General features: G+C 50.9%; 1 protein-coding gene across 3 annotated transcripts; it reads right to left on the bottom strand.

The window, feature by feature from the left end:
- Positions 1–944: 944 nt before the first annotated feature.
- On the bottom strand, positions 945–20803 carry ZNF783 (zinc finger protein 783). 3 transcript variants are annotated; one of them, XM_082399048.1, is made up of 8 exons: positions 20667–20803; positions 16234–17176; positions 12810–13211; positions 12604–12730; positions 12312–12440; positions 7103–7231; positions 5914–6024; positions 945–4129 (listed from the first exon to the last, which is right to left on the bottom strand). In XM_082399048.1, exons 2-8 carry the CDS (start codon positions 16255–16257, stop codon positions 3288–3290), a joined length of 1764 nt encoding a protein of 587 aa, XP_082255174.1. In that variant the 5' UTR covers positions 16258–17176; positions 20667–20803; the 3' UTR covers positions 945–3287. The 3 variants fall into 3 exon arrangements, with proteins under 3 accessions (XP_082255174.1, XP_082255173.1, XP_082255175.1); XM_082399047.1 differs by lacking the exon at positions 20667–20803 and having other exon boundaries at positions 16234–19666; XM_082399049.1 differs by lacking the exons at positions 5914–6024; positions 20667–20803 and having other exon boundaries at positions 16234–19666.
- Positions 20804–22815: the final 2012 nt, after the last annotated feature.

The raw sequence follows: 22815 nt of genomic DNA, 5'->3' as shown, positions 1-22815 counted from the left end.
AATGGGGTCACGGTCTCCCTGAGATGATCATTTCAGGGGATGGGGGCTGGAAGACAGGTCCAGGAGGGGGGGCCTGGAGTGTCTCTGGAGTGAGGATGGTCACGGTCCATCCGCCCCACACACCCATCCTGAGCCCCTGAGCCGGGTCACAGAACGTCAGGCTGGCGGAAACCTCGGAAACATTGTGGTTTAGTCTATAGGCGAGCAAACCGGGGCCAAGAAAGGAGAAGGGATTTTATCGTGTGACCTCAGACAGCTCCCCTCAGGCCCTTCGGCCTCAAGCGTCTTTTTTCCTAGACCCTCTACCCAGGTTGAGCCTCCCCAATTCCAGGAGGGGCGGGGTGAGGGCAGGACATCCTCTCTGAGTGTCGCCCTCACCTGAGACGGGCCGCCTCGGCCATGGCCCGGCACTGTCCGGCCGGGCCGGGGAGTCGCCGCCGCCGCCGCCGCCGCCGCCGGGCGGCCCACGCAGGCCAGCCCCCGGCCTCTCTGCAAGCTCTCCCGTGCTCTCGCGGCCGTCGGGCCGGGTTGCTCCAGACGCGCGGGAACTAAAGGACCCGGACGAGCAGCAGCAACGGAACCACGCGGGCGCGGGGCACGCTGCCTCAGGCCACGAGCTGGGCCCCACCCCGCCACCCGGAGGCGGCTCCCCATTGGCCAGACTGGGAAGCTCCGCCCCCGCCCCTTGCGCGGGCGACCCCGGCAGCCCGGAGCCTGCCCCCCATTGGCCGGCCCGGAGACCCCGCCCCCGCGGCGAGCGCCAGGGCTCTGTGGGCGCGGGGCAGGGGTGGGCGCCACTTCCGTGGGAGCGCCCGGCGCGAGGGCCGCTTTCAAGCGCGAATGCGGACTCTAGCTCGTGCCGAGCAGCCCACCCACGTGGTGGGCGGGGACTTCCCGCACCGCCGCGGATTCCCAGAGAGCAGGAACCAGGTCACGTGCACGTATGGAGTACAACATATTTATTGAGCACTGATGGGGCCACCAAGGTTCCACCACCCTCACAGTTCTTAAGGGCCTTTAACACCAGAACCCCAACTTTGCTTTACAAATGAGGAACCCGAGACCCAGAGCTGGGAGTGAGTCTGGGGTCAAACCAGGCTCCATCCTCCCAGGTCACGCAGCCTCCGTTGACTCATTTTAGAGTAAAGAATGTGCTTTGAACACCTATTGAGTGCCAGGCAAACTCACAGGGCCTAGCCGGGAGCCTGGCACATTGAATGCTTTGGAAGAAGAGGAGCACCACTGCACAGTGATTGCTGCTTCTGTTAGAGTTTGTGTATTTACACAGGGCATTAAGCATTAGAAAAGCCTGGAAACTCTGAGCCCTGAGGCCTTCCAAGGAAACACCTGAGACTAGCTCTTGCAGCTGAGGGCTAAGCTCTCAGCAGCTTCACTAGCACCACATCCTGTCTGAGCACTTGCTGACAGCCCAGCCCTGACTGTGGGGCCCTGGCAAGGGCTGGGGGATACCAGAGCAGACAAACAGAATCTATGGCAGGGAAGGGTGGCACCTCTCCCAAGCCCAGAGGAGCTTGGCTGAGCGGTCACTGACGTGTATACTCTTGCCCCAGAGATGACAGCAATGTTTCCATCTGCCCCCAACCCTGTTCAGGACTTTAGGAGAGGTACGAGGGTCAGAGGGGGGCAAGATGAAGTGGCACAGCCAGGGACCCAGGCACCTGGAAGCAGGCCTGAACACTGGACACTTCACATAGTGCCAGATAAATAAGACAACAATCAGAAGTGCTGAGGACCCATCACTCCAGCTTCAAAATCACCCAGACCAAGGGCTGGTCTATAGGGAGCACCCAAAGTGGTGTGATTTAAGAGGCACAAGAAGCTAGCTGCCATCAAGACTTCTCCATGGGGCCCAATGCTATTGCCCGAACCTCCACAGTTTGAACCTCATTGCTTTGGTGAGAATTTGTTCCACTGAGGTACAAAAGGCTCCTGGGGGATATAGCCCAAAGGGAAAATCTTACCTCACTCTGCACCCATGGGACCTTCCACTCACTCCAGAAAATAAAGGTCCTTCTTGAGTGATTCTGACTGGGAAGAGGGCTGGAGATCAACATGAAAGAGAAAGGGGGCCCTGAACTTGAAAGGAAGGTCGAAATCAGGCTTCCTATTTGTCCGGCTGCCTCTAAATCTATTATGACCCTGACAACTCTAAGGTGAGGTAGGATGCACTGGGGTCATTACCACCTTCGACAGACAAGTAACACGAGGATGGAGGTGGTTAAAAGATTCACCTAGATCTCCTGGCCTAACTCTGCCATGAGCCCCAAGTTCTAGAAGACAACCCTCTCCTCTAATGTGACAAATCAGGCCTGGCAACCCCACAGTCCATGTGGGCTGACCAGCCTCACTCAGACCAGGATCCTCCTCTCGGGAGGAACTTCCTGGGCCCGCTCTGCACCTGACCTCCCCCACGCCCCCAGGTGTCGGGGTGGGGTCCAGTCCATGGAGCGCACACACCCGTGAACACTGAGACCCTGGGGGAAATGTCATCCACTCCAGGCTGCAGTTCCCCGCTCTCAGCTGATTACCAAAGTCAATCATGGATGTGAACACCCACTGCGGAAAGGACCAGGAATACTGGGAATCAGTCTAGGCCAAGGAACACACACCTGGGAAGACACCTGGTTTCCAGGGCAGCAGCCAAAAGGCATTCCCAGGCTGGTCTGGACAGTCCCTCTGCCATCCCCACACACAAGGAGGTCGCAGAATAATCCCTGCCCCTCAGGAGTTCTTGGTCCCCTTTACAACCACACACAATACTTACAGAAGCACTTAGAAAATCTCCATTAAAAAAAAGTTTCAAAATAACAGTAGGAAACTCAAATTTCCAGTGCCTATTCTTCAGGCTGTCCACTCTGCTGTTTCTCGTGTTGACAGAAGGCCAAGACCTCTGTGTATAAAGTCAAACCCCAGGCTCTCCGTGTCTCGAACACCACCTACTAGAAAGGCCATGGCCTCTGGTCCTGTTGCCTGTCCATGGTACCCGTCAAAGGCCCCCACCAAAGCTTGGCATCCCCTAAGCCTTAGTGGCTCCTGTATAAGTCAGGAATGTAGAAAAGGCAGCAGAGTGACAAACTTAGGAAACTGAGGCATCTGGCACGCATACACTCTGTCATCAAAAAGGCCACTGCTTCCCATTTGAATGAAGGGAAAAAAGATCTCTCCAAAGCCATCCCAGAAGGAGGAACCAGCATCAGGCACAAGTGGAAAGGCTCCGCCGGCGGAGAGGTGGTCCTGCAGGAGGTGCCCCGCAGGCTGCTGCCCGGTCAGCCCTCCTCGGAGTGGCTGGGCCCTGCCAGCAGCGGGCTGCCCAGGCGGGCGGGGGTGACTGGAACGTGCGGGCCGCCCTGGCCACGCGCGTGCGTCTGCATGTGGACCGCCAGGTGGTGGTTGCGGTTGAAGGCGCGGCCGCACTCCGGGCACGGGTAGGGCCGCTCGCCCGTGTGGATGCGCTGGTGCCGGAAGAGGTCCGAGGGCCGGCGGAAGGCCTTGCCGCAGTAGGGGCAGGCGGGCCAGCCCTGGCTGTCGCCTGTGTGCAGGCGCTGGTGCAGCAGCAGGCTCTTCCGCTGCTGGAAGAAGCGCAGGCACTCGCTGCAGTGGTACACCTTGGTGGCCGCCGGCCTCCGCCCCACGAAGCAGCGGCGGCCCTCGGGCCCCTCTGGGAGCCAGCGGATGACGGGGCCGGGCACCACCACCTCCCCCGGCTCCAGCGCGGGGTGGGCACGTGCCCCGGCCCCGGAGGCCGAGCCGCCCCGGGCCTCGCCGCGCTGCTGCTCCTCCTCCGCGTGGGTCCGCTGGTGAATGGTCAGGTTGATCTTCAAGCGGAAGCTCTGTCCGCAGTCAGGGCAGGGGAAGGCCCGCTCTCGCCGGCGGGGGAGGATGCGAGGCGGCTCGCCCCCCGGCCCCGGTGCCCCCGGTGGCAGAGGGTCCCCTGCCCGCGCCCTGGGCACTGCCCCCGAGTGAGGCCGGCCGGAAGCCCCGGTCCTGCTCCTGGGCCCTTTGGGGAGTCTACAGTCTGGCTGGCTCGGGGACTTCCCCAGGTACAGCTGCTCAGGCATCATCTCCTCCTCAGATTGTGCTTCCGTCTTTATGACCATGCCGCCACCACCTGGCAAATGGAGTCTGCGTTGATTTCAAGCGGGCCACACCGGCCCGGCCCCCACCCGGGCCACAGACCCAGTCCTGTCCTCCCGGCGTGGCTCCAGCCACACCAGCCCCGCCCGCCCCCGCCTTCCCTGGGCCCCTCCTCCTCGCAGTGCTCCCGGTCAGAGCAGGGAAACACTGTTGCAAAACCAGGACTGGGGTCAGGGGTCAGACCGGGGAGGCAGATGGGGGGGAAAATGAAAGGCAGACAAAGGGAGGCCTATGTCCCGGGCCCTGAGGCATGCTGACCATGCGGGAGCCCCGAAGTTCTGACGACTTTAGTTCTGATCTATGGATGACGATGAGCCCTGAGGGCCATGACTGCCCCCAGACTAGTAAGAGGCTTCGGGCCTGGAGGTGGTGGGTGACTTAGCCCCCATCAGAGCTACGCAGCCAAGTAACAAATCCACACCGAGCGTCCACCACCTGCCCGGCACCATGCTCTCAGGTGACGCAAAGCAGGCACGAGTCCTGGGCTTCCCGGCTGGGCCTCAGTGTGGGTCACACTTGACTCTGAGGCGGGGCTGAGGCAGCGACAGGTGGTCTCAGCAGCAGCTCCGGGGGTCCCGGTCGCTGAGGAGGCCGGTCCTGGCCTCAGAGCCCTGCCTGGAACCCGGCATTCTCCCACACCCTCCAGCTGCCACTCACCTCTGGTTTCCTCTGGAGCCAGCCCCCCACCAGCGCCCACCATCCCCCAGGATCCGGCAGCCTCACAGTCACACAGTCTGCTAGTCACACAGTCTGCTCAACGGTGACAGAGAACCTTGCCCGCTGCTTATTAGAATGAAAACCTTCAGCCCTCATTAGGCAGCTTCCAAGGTCCAAGACAAGAGTGATTTCTATTCTTGCTGAAGCCTGAGCTTAAACCGCAAGCCAGGAGGCCACTGAGGAAGAGAGCCCTTAACTGGTGAACCTCCAGGGCAGCACCCGACAGCAAGACCTTGGGTTCTCTGCTCACCGCTCACCCAGTAATCCTCACAAATTAACTCATGGCAGAACTTTCTTTCTATGTCAGAAATGACCCACTGTTTTTAATTCAGTCCTCCAGCTACAGAATCGTTAAGTCTAAGAATCATGTAAACTTTGAGGTAAAACCTTGTTGCATTGAAGAGGCCCCCATGGTGGTCCTGGGCTTAGAAATTAGTGAGGGTCTCAGGCCCTCTCCTCTGTGAAGGTCAAGGCTCCCAGATCTCTCCATCTGCAGCCCATCTGCAGCCACACCACAACCCCAAGGCGGGCCCGGATCTCATGCCTGCCTCCCACTGAAGCAGGTACCAGGATGGAATGGGAGGAGAGCTGGATCCCTTTCTATTGGGCCAAAATAGGCAATAATCGCTTTCTTTTTTCCTGCTTATCAGGATGTAAGCCCGGTTTATAGAAAACGCACAGACTCTAAGCAGGAAGAGCTAAATTTAAATCACAGGCCTCCACACTCCAGCTGCAAGACGTGAGAGGCTGTGAGGCTGGGCCACTTCACAGGGTGGCTGCGAGGAGGCCACGCCTGGTGGCACACAGCTTGTTTTAAGCAGCACCTTTCCAGCCAGACCAGACCACGATGGGGGGAGAACAGGACCATAGGTGATCTGGGTCCCCAGAGCCCCAGGGAAGTAATACTTGGGGGGTGAGGGAGGGAGCCCTCAGGAGGAAACCCCTCACCAGGTCCATCATGCAACCCCTACCCACTCCCAAAGGGCCCCCGAGTTCCTCTGGGGCTCTGCTGTGGCCACGGGGCCTCTTCCCTTCACTCACCTGGCCCCATGCCGGGCAGGATGTCCCTGGGAGGGGAGGTGGGTGACTCCCCATCTGAAGATTCTTCCTCCCGTTTAACCGAGGACAAAACGCTAGTGCTGGCTAGCGGTCCTGTGAGAGAGAGTCCCATGAGGGCCTTTCCCAACAGCAGGCTCCCACAGGGAGACCCAGCCATTCCCTAGCAGGCCCAGGACACGCTCAAGCGCCTGCGGCCCAGGAAGAGGGAGCGCCGGGTTCTGTCCCAAGGGTGGCAGGTGCCCCACCCCGCAGCCTCTGCTCAGAGATGGGCGGAGACCAGGGAAGGCCACACCCCCAATTCCCATGCAGGTGGTGCTAACAACTGGCCCCTCTGCACCTGGGGGTCACCCTGATGGGCCTCAAAAGGACAGAGGGTTTGGGGAGGCCCCAGGGCACAGCACCAGGTTTGCAACAGAGCAAGGACAATGAGAAGGTCCTAGTCCTCTCACACACCGGCTGGGAAGGATGGACACAGGGAAGCGGGGATGGGGGTGTCACCTCCAACTGCAGGGGCCCATATTCAGTGGGGAAGATGCACAGAAGTAACTGGATAGAAAGCAACCCAGAGACTGAACGGTCGGGCCGGCAGGAGGGGGACACCAAGCCAGCACAGAGCAGTCTGGAGACAGAAAACAAGGCTCTGGGTTACCTGCCAAGTGCTATGCTAAATGCCCCCTGAATATACTCCATTTTTGTGACAGGATGGGCAAGAATTTCCTTTAAACAAAAGCAGAGAACACTGGAAGCGGTGACTGGAGCTTCACCGGTCTTCAGAAGAGGACACTCGCCGAGGAACACACATGCTGGCACTCTGCTAGGCATACGACACGTACTGCCCCATTAACGGGACTGTCTTAAGAACCCTGAAGAGACCCAATGTCCCCCTCCTGTGCCCTTCCCCTCACTCCAGCCCGATCAGTGTACCTGGCCCCCAACATACCTAAGTAACCCATACCTTTGCTTAGACTGTTTTCTCCTGCTGAAAATACCCTATGCTCCCAGCAAAATCTACCTCTAAGGCCTGTCTCAGGGGCCCCTTTTCCAGGAAGCCTGTCCAGCCTTGCCCGGCCCGGCCCAGCCCCCAGCCATCTCTCCCCGCCTCGAGCTGCAGCACTCATGCTCAGTACCGCCTGTCTGGTCCTGTCCACACGGCTGCCCGGGGCTCACTCACCGGTGCTCGTTTCAGGTGGGGTCACTCTTGTTTCTGAGTCCTGCTGGTGCTTGGAGGCCTGACCTTCTTTTGGCTCCTTCTGGGCAGGGCTGACTGGGCTGGAGATGTGCTCTGGGTATGGAGGAAGGCCTGGGGAATGCAAATCAGTGACACTACGGACAACGCACAGGTCTCCCAGGAGCCTCTGGGGAGTGGCTAAATGCAGTCACCTGGAGCATCAGGTCAAACACAGGGTATGATAATTAAGTGAACTTTACTGATCGTCTAGTAACTAGATTCTAGACTAAAGTCTCCATGTCTGAGAAAAGGAAATGGTATATGTAGCCTGTTAAGTTATCCGATAGTACCACACAGGTCATGACACAGCAGGACCAAAGATCTGGCTTTTTAAGGACTCCTGGCTCAGAACATTTCAACGGTAGTTCCCAATCCCAAGTCCTCCACCAGGCTGGTATATAAAGATCCCCTGGGAAGCACCCCCAAGATTCTTATCAGTTAGTTCGGGGTGGGCCTAGGAAGTATGCATCTTTAAAAAGCTTCCTAGGGGAGGGGGCTTCCCTGGTGGTGCAGTGGTTGAGAGTCCGCCTACCAATGCAGGGGACGCGGATTCGAGGATTCAAGCCCTGGTCCGGGAGGATCCCACATGCCGCAGAGCAACTGGGCCCATGCGCCACAACTACTGAGCCTGCACTCCAGAGCCCACATGCCAAGAGCCCGTGCTTGGCAACGAGAGAAGCCACTGCGATGAGAGGCCTGCACACCACAACGAAGAGTAGCCCACTCGCCGCAACTGGAGAAGGCCCGCATACAGCAACGAAGACCCAACGCAGCCAAAAATAAATAAATAAAATAAATAAATGTATTAAAAAAAAAAAGCTTCCTACGGGCAAAGACATGAATATTGCACAGAATAAAAAATTAAAATGGCCATAAACAAAGCTACACTGTTACCATGGCCAGACAGACACTACAAGAAAACTACAGACCAATATCCCAATATGAACAAAATGCTAGCAAACCGAATTCACCAGCATATTAAAAGGATTAAATATCATAACCAAGTGGAGTTTATTCCTGGAATGCAAGGATGGTTCTACATGTGAAACTGGATCAATGGAATACACCACATTAAGAGAATGAAGCGGGGGAAAAAAAACCACATGATCGTCTCAGCTGATGCAGAAAAAACATTTGACAAAATTCAACACCTGTTTATGAAAAAACTACTCAAAAAACTAAGAGTAGAAGGAAACTACCTCAATATAATAAAAGCCTTAATAAGGAAGGAAATTCTGACATATGCTACAACATAGATGAACCTTGATGATACTGTGCTAAGTGAAATAAGCCAGTCACAAAAAGACAAACAGTGTATGATTCCACTTATATGAAGTACTTAGAGTACTCAAATTCATAGAGACAGAAAGTAGAACTGTGGTTGCCGGGGACTGAGAAAGGGGGGGAGTGATATTGTTTGATGGGTACAGAATTTCAGTAAAAGAATAAAAGAGATGAATGGTGGTGATGGTTGCACAACATGGTGAATGTATTTAATATCACTGAACTGTATACTTATAAACAGTTAAAATGGTAAATTTTATGTTATATGTATTTGACTAAAATAAGAAAAAAAAAGTGCTAATGCACAGCACAATATAGATGAGCCTTGAATACATTATGCTAAGTGAAAGAAGACAGACACAAAAGACCACATACTATATGATTCCATTTACGTGACATGTCCAGAATAGGCAAATCTACAGAGTCAGAAAGCAGATTTGTTGTTGCTTATGGCTGGGGGGCTGGGAAGGGGTTCAGGGTGATAGCTGAAATATACAGAGCTTGTTTTTGAGGTGACAAAAATGTTATAAAATTGACTGTGGTGTTGGCTGCACTTATCTATGAATATGATAGAAAGCACTGAATTGTATACTTTAAATGAGTGAATTGTATGGTCTGTGAATTATTTCTAATAAATCTATTTTTTTTTAACTACACTGAAGTACTTCTTACCTATTATGCAGACAAAAATCCTACAAGTCTGACCACATTCTCTAGTGGCAAGGCTGTGGGGAAAGAGGCCCTCTTTCACAATGCTGATGGGAATGTAAATGATACAACCCCTATGGAGGGGGATTTGGTGATAAATTCTTTAAAAATTGCATATTCATTTACCTTTGACCCAGCAGTCCAGCTTCTGGGATCCTATCCCAAAGATACACTGACAAAAATATGAACTGATTTATGCACAAGATATTCCCTACAGCATTATTTATATCAGCAATATACTGGCTATTCCCCAAATAATCCATCAGTGAAGACTGGTTAAATAAACTATGGTATATCACACCATGGAACATTTCATATTCACACAAAAAATGAGGAAGATCTCTACATACTGCTATGAAGTATTTCGAAGACAAATAGTATGGGGGAATACAAAGGTATCTACGTATTACTGATATTTTCAAGAGGAAACACTGGAGTATAAACAAGAAGTTAATAAAAATGGTTATCTATAGGGAGAGGGAGGGGACAAGGGTGGAAATGAGACCTCCCTGAGTGTATCCTGTTAAATCATTTTGACTTTGCAACCATGTCTTACGTGTTCAAAAAGTTAAACTAAATCAAAAGTAAAAAGAGCCATCGCTAAAAATCTAAAATTAAGCAGGGGCTTTCCTGGTGGCACAGTGGTTAAGAATCTGCCTGCAGGGGACACGGGTTCGAGCCCTGGTCTGGGAAGATCCCACATGCCGCGGAGCAACTAAACCTGTGTGCCACAACTACTGAAGCCCGCGTGCCTAGAGCCCGTGCTCCGCAACAAGAGAAACCACCGCAATGAGAAGCCCCCTCAATGAGAAGCCCGCGCACCGCGATGAAGAGTAGTCCCTGCTCGTTGCAACTAGAGAAAGCCCGCACGCAGCAACGAAGACCCAACGCAGCCAAAAATAAATAAATTAAATAAATAAATAAATAAAAATAAATAAGTAAAATTAAGCAGAAACAAAAAAAACTTAACTGTTTATCAAGTTGGTGGCATAACCACATAGAGAAAATAATTATTTCAAGCGACTTTAAAAGGCATTATTTTGTCTATTAAGTCCTATATGAAATATGCATTCAGATGACAAAAAGAGCTGCAAAGAAATCTCAAATTTCAATTAGAAGTGTAATTGTTAGTGTAATATTGACTCAATTATTTGACATTATTTCCAAATTATTATTATTCCAAATAAGATATTATAGGATAATGAAATGTTAAGATTTGGATATAAGATAATACAAATAAGTAATTATGCTAATATAGTGAGGAATTTAAGATGTCCATGTAAAAGTGACATACAAGTATAAAATCAAAGGACATTAAATTTGAATTAGAAATATCATTACGAACTCATGACTTTTTTCTTCTCAAAAATACATATTTTCTGAGAAGGCTTAGAAATAATGCCAAAAATTAGCAACTACTGGCACTCATACTGCAGTCTCTGAATACCATTCCTTATTGAAAGAAATAAAACTTCTTGGAGAAACTCTTATTCCAGGTCTGGGGAAGGAAATGTACAAGATGAAACTAGAACATCTTATGGTGTCTGAACGCCATCAAAGTTACATCAAAATGACCTATAGGTCAACTTGAAGGGGCTCCCAAGAGCTAAAAATGGGACAACTTAAGCATGAAAATAATGGCTGCAAAGGACTGCATGTATAAAATACTCAACAATCTATGAAGTCATAATAATAACAAAAAAAAAAAAGAAAGAAAAGCCCAAGTACTGGTCACCTTTGGAGGCGTCTAAGGAAGCAACTCTTCATTCTAAAAACTGATGAAGGGAAAGAATTAAGCACCTATCCTGCCTTTTCTGTACAGACTATATTTCAAGGTAACTAAAAGAGATAGTTAGGGAAATTCTTTATAAAAGAATTTCAGCTATTAGGTGCAAAAGTAATGACCAAATTTCACCATTTTGCAACCCCTAATAAAATAATGAATCCAGGCAACAATCTTCAATGGCTAATAAAATCATTACGTGAAAAGTTGATGGGGAACTTTGTAACAGAAGGATAAGGCTCACAATCAGAAAAAGAAAGGCAACTGGGTAAGACCTGAAGCCATAAGACTCCTAGTAGAAAACATAGGCGCTAAGCTCTTCGACATCAGTCTTGGCAACGATTTTTTGGATTTGACACCAAAAGCAAATATAAACAAGAGAGAATACATCAAACTAAAAAGCTTCTGCACAGCAAGGGAAACCATCAACAAAATGAAAATGCAACCTACTGAATGGGAGAAAATATTTGCAAGTCATACATCTGATAAGGGGTTAACATCCAAAATATATAAAGAACTCACACAACTCAACAGCAAAAAAAATCCAATTAAAAAATGGACATTAGATCTGAATGGACATTCTTCCAAAGAAGACATACAGACGGACAACCGGCATATGAAAAGATGCTCAACATCACTAACCATCAGGGAAATGCAAATCAAAACCACAGTGAGATATCACCTCACATCTGTTAGAATGGTTATTATCAAAAAGACAAGAAATGACAAGGATGTGGAGAAAAGGGAACCCTTGTACCCTGTTGGTGGGAATGTAATTTGGTGCAGCCACTATGGAAAACAGTATAGGGGTTCCTCAAAAAACTAAAAATAGAACTACCATATGATCCAGCAATCCCACTTCTAGGTATTCTTTCAAAGAAAACAGAAACACTAACTCAGAAAGATATCTGCACCCTGATGCTCACGGCAGCACTATTTATATACAATAGCCAAGATATGGAAACAACTGAAGTGTCCACTGATCGATGAATGAATAAAGAAAATGTCACATATACATACAATGGAATATTATTCAGCCACAAAAAAGAATGAAATCTTGTCATTGGCGACAACCTTGACGACATTATGCTAAGTGAAATAAGTCAGAGAAAGACAAGCATTGTATGATCTCACTCATATGTGGAATCTATTAAAAACGAACAAAGAAACAAAAACGAGGTCATAGATACAGAGAACAGATTGGCGGTTGCCAGAGGTGAGGGGTGGAGGTAGGTGAAACGGGTGAAGGGGGTTAGGGCGCGGCCCACCCTGGGTTAAGGGCCTGCGCTCCGTCCTGGCCTCACGGCTCGGAAGCGCGAGAGGCTGGGGACACGGATGGACTGTCCCCAGCCACGCCCCCATCTTGCCCCCACTCACCAGCGCCCAGCCTCCTTGGGCATGCGTCCTCTCTGTCACTCGCCTCCTCCCGGCCCCTCGGGCCTTGCGGGCAAGGCTCCTCTCCCCTCTCCATCCGGGTGAGGATGTCTGGTTTGGAGATGGCATAATCTGCACACAGAACAGAGGCAGCTGGGTCAGGACTGCACATCCGCCACTCAGTTGCCCACGGAGACGCAGAGACCCCCAGAGGAACGGAAGCCAAAGCCAAGACCCAGACTGCAGGAGGCCCATCTGTGGACCGAGGCCCAGAGCGCCACCTACACAGCCTTACCCAGGGAGACCAGCGTCTCGTAGTTGCCCTGCATCACGTGCTTGTACAGCTCCTTCTGCCACTCATCCAGCTTGCCCCACTCCGGCTCAGAGAAATACACGGCCACATCATCGAAGGTCACGGGCACCTGGAACCACAGCGTCACGCACGCTCACCCGCACGCTGACGGGCACGGGCTGTCCCACCCCCCCGCGCCCAGGGCTAACCTTGGGGGCCTCGCCCTTGCTGCCCGGGGGCAGCCGCAGGATCCAGAAGTTTCTGTTCCTCAGCAGGTTCTCCACGTTCTCCAGCCGCCTCTGCAGCAGCCCATACTCCTGCAGCAGGGTCCCCAGCACGGCCCACTTGCCCTCCAGCTGGTTCCCCAGCTCCACGGCCGTCTTCTCGCAGTCGGCCAGCTTCTTCTCAGCCGTCCCCGTCCGGCCCTCCAGAGTCAGCAGGCGGGCCAGGCAGGAATCCACCTTCTTCTCCAAGGCCTGGATGGCGGCCACCACGGTCCACAGCGTGATCTCCGTGGAGTAGAGGTATGAGCTCTTCTCAGCAGCCAGCTGGGGTGATGGAGAAGGCGTCGAAGGCCTTTCATCCCCTGTTTGCTTGTCCCTCTCTCGAGCCTGTCCACAAGAGAAAAGAGAGATGTTATCAGAACTATCCAGTCAAAATGTCCATCTCTAAAAGAAACCTCAGAATGGCACCTGCCCAGGTGAAGCCCCATCTGGGATCCTGAGGACCAGTCAGGCAGCCGGGGATGGGGAGGGGAGACATCCAGCCTCTAGGACAGGAAACACTGGCTGGACCAGGGTGTTAGCAAGTGGGAAACAGGAGGACAGGCATGGCCCAAGCGGGAAAGCAGCTGTGGCCTCACACAGGTGACTTCCTCCCGGGTCTCAGTCTCCTCCTCCGAAACTCAGAAGCTCTGCAGGCAAACAACCCGAGTGCAGCTGGCAGCTCCACTACTCACGAGCTGGCTGACTTTGGCAAGGTTTGTTAAGCATTTCAGCTTCAATCCCACATCTATAAAACGGGGGTAATAACAGTGCCTACATGATAGGATTGTGAGAATTAATGGTACAATCTTTGTAAAAAGCACTTAACAATGTCCAGCACATGGCAAATACTCCATAAATGTGAGCCCTGTGTTGTTGATCATGAGGAAGATGTTGATGACGATGGTGGTTCTGACTCAGGGATGCAGCAGTTCATATGGCCTTTTTCCTCCACCTCTTTCATTACAATGTCCTTCAGCATCTCGGGAAAGAGCTCCTGCAGTGCCTCAGCTTACCTTGGTGCGTGATGACAAGGTCTCAGTCCCAGTTCATCTCGCTAAAAGCCTTGTTGGAAAGGTGAATTGACACTTCATCCCTTCACTGCACTCATCCTCATGGTCAAATCACCATCAAGTCGTATCCGTGTAACTGCTGAAACTATCTCAAATCCATCCTCTTTTCTCCTTCTCTGCCGTGACTAGTCCAAGTCCCAACCATCTTTCCCCCAAACCACTGTAATCCTGCCCAGCTGGTTTCCCCAGTTCGCCCTTCTCCCCCCACAATACACTTTCCACAGGGTGATCAGTAATCTTTTAAATACACAGACTAGATCATTTTAGTCCCCGATCAACAGCTTCCCAGTGTACCCAAAATAAAACCTAAACTTCTTATCGTATCCCAGCCTACCTCCCTGACCTTATATCCTCCTGGGTATCAACTACACTCCAGCTACCCCGGTCTCCTTGGATTCCTGTGATGCACCCAGCTCTCTCCTCCACCTTTGTGTTAGCTCTTCCCACACCTCTCTGTACGCCTGGCTCCCCCTCGTATAAGGCTCCAGCTTAAACACTGCCTCAAAGAGACCTTCACCGACTGACACATCTAACATAGGCCCCCTGCTAGTCCCTTCCTTCACAGCATTAATAATCTATGATCGGGCTTCCCTGGTGGTGCGGTGGTTGAGGGTCCGCCTGCCAATGCAGGGGACACGGGTTCGAGCTCTGGTCTGGGGGGATCCCACATGCCGCGGAGCGGCTGGGCCCGTGAGCCACAATTACTGAGCCTGCGCGTCTGGAGCCTGTGCTCCGCAACAAGGGAGGCCGCGGTGGTGGGAGGTCCGCGCACCGCGATGAGGAGTGGCCCCCGCTCGCCGCAACTGGGGAGGGCCCTGGCGCAGAGGCGAGGACCCAACACAGCCAAAAATAAATAAATAAATAAATAAATTTAAAAAAAAAATCTATGATCGTGCCATGTGTATGCCTGTGTTATGGTTTGCTTCCCCCATGAGAACATAAGCTCCATGATGACGTAAGCTTCTAAAAGACTGCCTCATTCATAGAAGACGCTCAATAAATACCTACTGAATGAGCGATTGACTAAACAATTAAACAACACATTCATTCAATATCAATTACTGAACATCTGTCATAGTAAAGGTGCAATGGGGATGCAGAAAAAAATATGTGGTTCTTCCTTCTCCTGGAGAAAAGTTTTGTACAAAAATAGTCATAATAAATTAAATAACAGTGTGATACCATGGGTTAACGAAAGTTGAGGGCAAATCTGTCCTGTTTGAGGAGTTTCTTGGGATCTCAGGTACTACAAGACAGCAGAGGAAAAGGGGCGGGTGGATAAGAATGGTCAGAAGGAGTACTGAGAAAGTGGCCCTGGGCTAAGTGGGAGCTGAAGAGGTCACTTGTCCCCCTACAGAAAGGCCTTCCTGGGGGCCATAAACCCCAAGAACTCCCATCCTCTTCTCCCTTGCACTCAGAGGACCGTTAAAAAAGCACACACCAAACTCACTAGTTAAAGAGGAAAGTTCCTCCTTAAAAATCATCCACAATAATCAGCATCCAGAAAAATCACGGCTTCAAAAACTTTATTAAGATGTATTAGTAATAGTAGATACCATTTATTGAGCTCTTTACAAATGGTTTTCGAGTATGTCAAAAAAGGACAGAAGATTATTTTCTCCGAATTGGACACACTGCACATTATCAGCCAACATTGTAACATCTGCTAAACTAATCTTTAAAAAAAAACCAAACAACAACAAAAGCACCACACCTACAATCCCGCCAGTAAACAGCACTCAACACCTCTTAGGTGTCAGAAGAACACTTGGGCACCTTAAGGGGGGTGTTAACTCCGGAGTCCCAGGTGGGCGTCAGGCTCTGGCCTCTACTAGGTGGGCGACTTCGGACCGCTCCCCGCCCAGAGCCCCAGACTTCGGTTATCAGAACCGAATGGGGCCGGCGCCCCTGCCCCCCTGCCTGCCTCCGGGGCCGCCGGACCTCCAGTGAGACAATGGACGGGGCGGGGAAACAGCCATTCGGTTCAAAGACGAGGGCTTGTCATCTTAAGTGTAACTAGAAAGCCCGGCCTGTCCCCCGACGTCGGGGCCGTCCGCCCGCCGCGCCCGGCCTCGCGTTTGGGCCGCCCGGCCGCTCGGCCTCAAAGCCCAGCCCGGACGAGGGCGGCCAGGCGGCACGAGCGGGCCCGAAGCGCGGGCCTGGGCGGAGGCAGCGCGCGGGCCTGGGCGGAGGCAGCGCGCGGGCCGCTCGGGCCGCCCAGCCGAGACCCTCGCGGGCCCACGCGGCGGCGGAGTCGGCGGCCTGGCCGGACTGGGCGTCCGCGCGGGGGCGCTTACCGGGGCAGGCGCCGCTTCGGCCATGGCTGCCCGCGTCCTTCTCTCGGCGGTTCTCCTCAGGGCCGGCCTGTCGGGCCCGGCGCGGCGCTGCGCGGCGCGGCGGCGGAGGCGGAGCTGAGCCGCCCAGCCTCGGAGCTCCCGCCGGGCGGCCGCGAGCTGCGTCCGAGCCACGTGCCCCGCCGGCCCTTTAAACAAGAGCTGCGCTCGCGGCCCGGCCCGAGGGCGCGCACAGCGCCCCCTGCAGCCGGAAGGACCGCACGCCCGCGGCCTGCGGCCTTCCGCGCCCACCCGCCCCGGCGGCCGCGGGGGTGTCCCGGGGGGAGCGGGGTGCCCGCCCTCTCCTGGGCCGCGGGAGTCGACGCCGGGCCTCACGCGCCGCGGGGCCCTCCAGACGGGCTCCCGTCGGGCGGTGGCGACCCTCGGGCCTGGGCCGGGCGGCGCGGGCCACGCGCAGGGCCGGCACGGTGGGACCCTAACCCCTCTCCGGGGTGCTGGAGGAATCCAGCCAGGGAGCTAATAAAGGAAACGCGCAGGAAACTTCGAAGCTTTGGGGGAAGAAGGTCAGTCATTGCCGCGTAATCTCAACTGTATGCACTTGATTTTACGTTTGAACACCTCTAATGGACCCAAAGTGACTATACATTTTGCCCGGGAAAAGCCAGGGGGGGTGGTGGGAGGGATCGATAAGGGTTTTTAAACTTTATTAGTTTTCCAGAACAAATAGAAAGACCTCAGGAAAATTTTATTTCCTTAAAAAAAAAAAAAAAAAAAAGCCCCGCCTCCCTCCGCAAACCTCCCTTTGGGGACCCTGGGTCTCCTCCTCCTTCCCTGGGGCCCACCTTCCCAGCAGACACGCGGCTCAAGCATCCTCCGCAGAGTGCTCGGAAGCCCTCCTTGCCACGCCCGGTCTTCACCTGCCCGTCAGCCACCAGCTGGGGATCCTCTGCAGCAAGAGTAAATGCATCACTAATTCAGGCCCTGAGGCATCTTGAATAAACGACTCAATCTAGGACCTATTTTCCTCATCTGCAACCCACGAGCCTTGCTCTGGAAAACCAGTTAATCACTGAGTATAAAGTAAAATATGCTGCATGACATTTAACTTTTATTTTCTGTCTTTTCTGCATTTCCCAATCATCTCACTCTTTGTCCAACAAGCCCGGAAATTCTTCCCACTAGAAATTACTCTGCAGTTTTGTTTCTTTGTGTGTATGCTTTGTTTTTGTTTCTTTTCTTAGTATTTTTCTCTTGGGAGGGAGGGAGAAAATGATTTGCCCATGTATTTGATCCAAGCAAAAGTGTGGTCAATCAATATAATAAGAACATAAATAAATTGATACCTTCTCCAAGTAAGGTGCACCTGTAGCATCTGGGGCAAGCTTAGGAAATGTTACTTTAAGGTAACAAGAAGTCAAATCAATATATGGCGTTGTTTATTGTGGAAATCCTTGTTGAAGTAACCTGACCTTAAAGACAGTTTGCAAACTTGTGCTGAAGACAGGAAGAGCATCCCTCGGTTCTCAGCAGGGGTTAGTAAGACCAATATATTATGGATTATAAATTTCTTATAAATTTATAAGTTGTGATCTCCTAAAGTAAGAGTTAATGTCCAAGGCAAACAGAAAGAGTCTGGAAAATGGATTGGAGAGGAAGATGTATTAAACAAGCTTTGTTCAGGGAAGAGTGCTCTAATTTTTGACAGCTGGTCTGAGTTGTTTAGAAGAGTTTCTGTAAGTCAGTATTCAAACTTTAGTGGGCATCATGCTCTCCTGGAGTGCTTGTTAAAATACAGACTGTTGGGCACCGGTCTCAGAGTTTCTAGGCCTGAGGCTGGAGTGGGTAGGAGTCCAGAATTTCATTTCTAACTAGTTGCCATGAAATGCTGATTCTACTCGTTGAATGATCACACTGCCCTGTGCATTAGCTCCCAAAGCTGCCTCTCATTCCCATGCTCTGATTTTATAAATATATTGAACAAAAAATACAAAAACTTGACACCATAATGTGGTTTCCACAGCAGACCAGCCTGGGTGTCAGGCCAGGTGTAGCTCTAATATAAATTAAAATTACTTGCATCCTTCGTTATTAATCTGTCTCCTGTGGATTTGCTCTTTTTTGGATCAGGTCTCCAGGGCCTGAATACCTCTGGGTGAGTTGACAACACTGGATTTCCAAAGTAGAGGCACAGACCTTGCAGGGACAAGGGTGACTCCACCCAGGTGCAGCCCACTCTGACACAGTTGGCCATCGGCCTGTGCTGCAGAAGGTAGGCTGGTCACAAGGTGAGGGCCACTAAAACAACACCTTAGGGTCACGTAGGGTTGGGGGGTGGTCAAGATACTCAAGTGCTAGTGCCCTCAGCCAGGAGATGGGGCAGCTCAGAGAGAGAATTCCTGTGGCCCCTCACCTTACCTTTAAGATTAGAAAGTGGACCCACCCAGAATTGTAAAGTGGTAGGAGGGAAAGTATTAGCAGAGGGAGACCAGAAGTATAACCAAGTCCCCCTTCCTCCACGAAGCCCTCCCTAGTTCAGACAGCACTGAGCTCCCTATCCTGTGAATTCCTGTTACACCTGTTCATTCAGTAAACGTGAGGTGACCATCTATGTGGGAAGCCCCCATGCTCAGAGCTGTGGAATCTGGATACAGTTAAGACCTGGTCCCTGCCTTCAAAGAGCATCGCCTCCTGTTGACTCTACCTCGGTGATCTTGTCCATCACTCTCTTCCCGCTGAAGCTGCACCCAGTCAGATCCTCATTGGCTCTTGCTGTTCTCACTCAAAAACCTTCTAACATATCCCCGACCCCGGCAACAACAAAAGCATGCTGTACCTCTTCTTAGGTTAATAGTCCCAAATCGCAGCTAGATTCAGGTCACCCTTTTGCTCAAAACTCTCAGCTCCCCATTACTAACTCAATACAATCCAAACTCCTTAGTCTGACCCCAACCTCTCTTTCCAACCACGTCCCCCACTACTCCCCTCCTCCCACCCCACCCTCCAGCCAAGTCGAATGAATTGGTGTTTATTGGTACATGCCCCATAAGGTCGTTTGGTCATGTCTCTCCTTTTTAGAATGTCCTTCATCTCATCCTTAAAGGTCCAGCTCAAATGTCATCTCTCATAAAGCCTTTCCCAATGTCCTGCAACTTGAAAGTAATTGTTCTGTTACAGAATTTTAGCTGCACTTTCTATCTTCTATTAAAGTCCCTTGACAGCCTGTGAGCCCAAGAACAAAATCTGACTTAACCTTTTATCCCTCCCTCTGTAGACTCTGCACATGGAGGCTACTCAGATATTCACAAAATCTAAGGCTATGCAAAGGTACAGTACAAGAAGAGAACAGATTTCCACCCCACTGTTCACAGCAGCATTATTTACAATTGTCAAGATATGGAAGCAACCTAAGCATCCATCAACAGATGAATGGATAAAGATGTGGTACATATATACAATGGACTACTACTCAGCCATAAAAAAGAATGGAATTTTGCCATTTGCAACAACATGGATGGATGTGGAGAGTATTATGCAAGTGAAATAAGTCAGACAGAGAAAGACAAATACTGTATGATATCACTTATATGTGGAATCTGAAAAATACAACAAACTAGTGAATATAACAAAAAAGAAATAGACCCACAGATATAGAGAACAAACTAGTGGTTACCAATGGGGACAGGGAAGGGGGCAGGGACAGCATAGGGGTAGGGGATTGAGAGGTACAAACTATTATGCATAAAATAAGCTACAAGGATATATTGTACAGCACAGGGAATATAGCCAGTATTTTATAACTATAAAGGGAGTATAACCTTTAAAAATTGTGAATCACCTGTAACTTACTTGTACATCAACTATACTTCAATTAAAAAAAATTTTTTTTAAAGGAAATGTATTTTGATAGACTGTAAACTCAACTAGGGCAAAGACTGTTGTTCTGTACACTGACATACCCCAAGTATTTAAAACAATACCTAAATAATAGGTGCTCAACATATATTTGTTGAATAAAAGAAATGAACAAGGGAAGCCTTCACAAAAGGGGGCCTACGAACTGAATAGTGAAAAATAAATAGTCCTCGGTTCACAGAGAAGGGCATTCCCCAGAGAGGGAAAGCCTGAGCTGAATTCGGTCGTGGGAAAGTACGGCTTATTGACTAAATGACGGGAATCCCACTGTGGCAGCACCATAGAGAATTTAGAGTGAAAAGTGAACCAACCCAGAGTAGGTTAGGTTGTCCAAGTCTTGAGCTCTACACTTAAAGCTTGCTGTTTATCAGTAGCCAGTGAGTGCGCGGCAAGGCTTTGAGGAAAGCCCACGTCCAATCTGTGTTCCAGGACAACAACCCTGGTAGCAAAAAGGACGTGATTAAGGGTAGGAGACCAGTTAGGTTACTGAGTGAAAACCAGGTGGGCGATGATGAGGCCCTTACCTGGCGGAATAGGAAGAAGATTGGACAGATCAGTCTCTGATGTTTGGCATTTCACTCTTCACTGTATGTTGATTTCATCTCACTTGATCATCCCTGTCCTTCAGGCAGTTGCACAGTCTGTTTCCTTCTCATCACCCAGCAGAGCAGACTTTCAATGAAGGACAGTTGAAGCAGGCAAGATATTTTGTATCACTTGAAACAGTGTATTGTGTGTGCAGAGCATGACCTGGAGATCCTGTTAAAAATGCAGATTCTGATTCAGTGAGTCTCAGAGCCTGCCTTTCTACCAAGCTCCCAGGGGGTGCCAATGCTGCTGGTGCAGAGACCACACTTTGGGCAACAAGGACTTAGAATCCAACCCAGACACGAGGTACTTAATCGTGGTCAACCAGAAGCAACAGAGCCCGTGGTGCAGTGCGCGAGCACTGAGGCAAGACGGCCTGGTTCACAGCCACCTCTGCTTCTACGTCACCTCTGCTTCTACGTCACCTCTGCTTCTACGTCACCTTTCAGGTCTCTTCCCGCACCTCACGTGTGAAACGGGGTAATGATCATACCCACCACATAGGGTCTTGTGAGGATTAAGTTCATTTTTATGTGAAGAACTTAAAACAGTGACTAGCACATGAGCGCTCAGTAAACATTAGCCATTATGACACTAGTCGGATGGATTAAGACAATCATTTCCCTGCCTCAAGAAGAACCTAACTTTTCTGGAGAAACAGGACCCTATCTTGTACTTTTTCTCCCCATGATGCGAGGCAAAGGCTGGTCACGTTAAAGCACTCACTGGGAGGTAAGAATAGTCAAGGATGGGATAGGGGGTATCTCTAATGCAAAGACTCGCAGGCAGGAGACTGGAGAAGGGATTTAGGAGAGATGCTCCAGACGTTTTCCTCCGTACAGTGAAGCTGAGCTCCTCTCACGGCGCTGCCCTACGACAGCTTCCCTCCACGTTCCGTTTCTACACCGAGATGATCCCTCACCTTACAGCGACCAAGCTCATTTTTATCTATTTATTTGTTTCTTCTCAACCCCATATCCCACTCACTCCTCCCATGGGCAACTGTAATGCCTGTATGTAACTCTTCGCTTCTATGTGTTCTTACAAAGTGATTTGTTTTGTGTACATGTTTTTAATTTACAGAAATGGTATTGTGTTATAGATCTCATTCAACTTCTTACATTCGCCACTCAGCACCATGTTTAAGATGGACCCATACGGCCACATGTGTAGCTAAGCCAAGACCCCTAACTGCTCCCCAGGACTCCTGGTGCACCCACCGTGTCTCACCTGCCCTCTCTACCTCCCAACGTTCAGACTGCCTGCAGCCCTCGACTACCACAGGTGCTGGTGACTATTCCCATACACGCCTCTTCTCATCTCCCCAGGTTTAAGGAAGGATGCAGCTCAGGCTACGCCATCAGGCCTCTGGCGCTGCTCCAGGTCAGGCACCGCCTCCATCTTGGCCCCAGGAGGGTATTCTTGACAAATGCAGAAAAACATCAAATAGGAGTTTTGTGGGGTTTTTTTTTTTTGTTTTTTGTTTTGCTAGTAGTAAGTTTTATTCTAGGCAACTGCAAACATCAAAGGGGACATTCACATAGGACCCAGGAGCCCACTCTCATCTCCCCAAACAACAGTGGGGCAGGCATTCAACACTCCTGAGAGATGGGCATCTGTGTGCTTTTTTTCCATCATCTCAGGAATAGTCAATCCCAGAACTACTGTGGAAAGCGTGTGATCTGAACAACCTCAAGAAACAACTGGTATAATAAAAACCAACTCAAGTAACCACTGGTATAAGCTGAACATCTTAAGTAAAAAGTAGTCTTCTACACTGGGAGGCTGCAGAACCGCAGCAAGGATGGGATGGAAGAGCAGAGAGAAACCCAAACTCAGAGAAGCAGGACCATATCTCAGCTCCTTTACAGGACCCTTCATTCCCAGCAGGGGCTCTGGGGTCTAACCCTACTACTCTCCTCCTCTCGGTCAGGTAGCCCTATTCCGAATGCCAAGCACCCGCTCAAGAGGGAGCCCAGCACTACGGCCCTGATCTCTGGCCTAACTGAATGTGGGTGGGCTAAAAGAGCCCCATAAATGATCCCCTCCCAGAGGGCAGGCCCAGTCCCCATGTTAGGAACAACT

Source organism: Balaenoptera borealis (assembly GCF_965194805.1).
Source record: "Balaenoptera borealis genome assembly, chromosome: 7".
Classification (NCBI taxonomy): Eukaryota; Metazoa; Chordata; class Mammalia; order Artiodactyla; family Balaenopteridae; genus Balaenoptera; species Balaenoptera borealis.
Note: the sequence above shows the minus strand (reverse complement) of the source record. Positions and strands in the feature narration are given on the sequence as shown.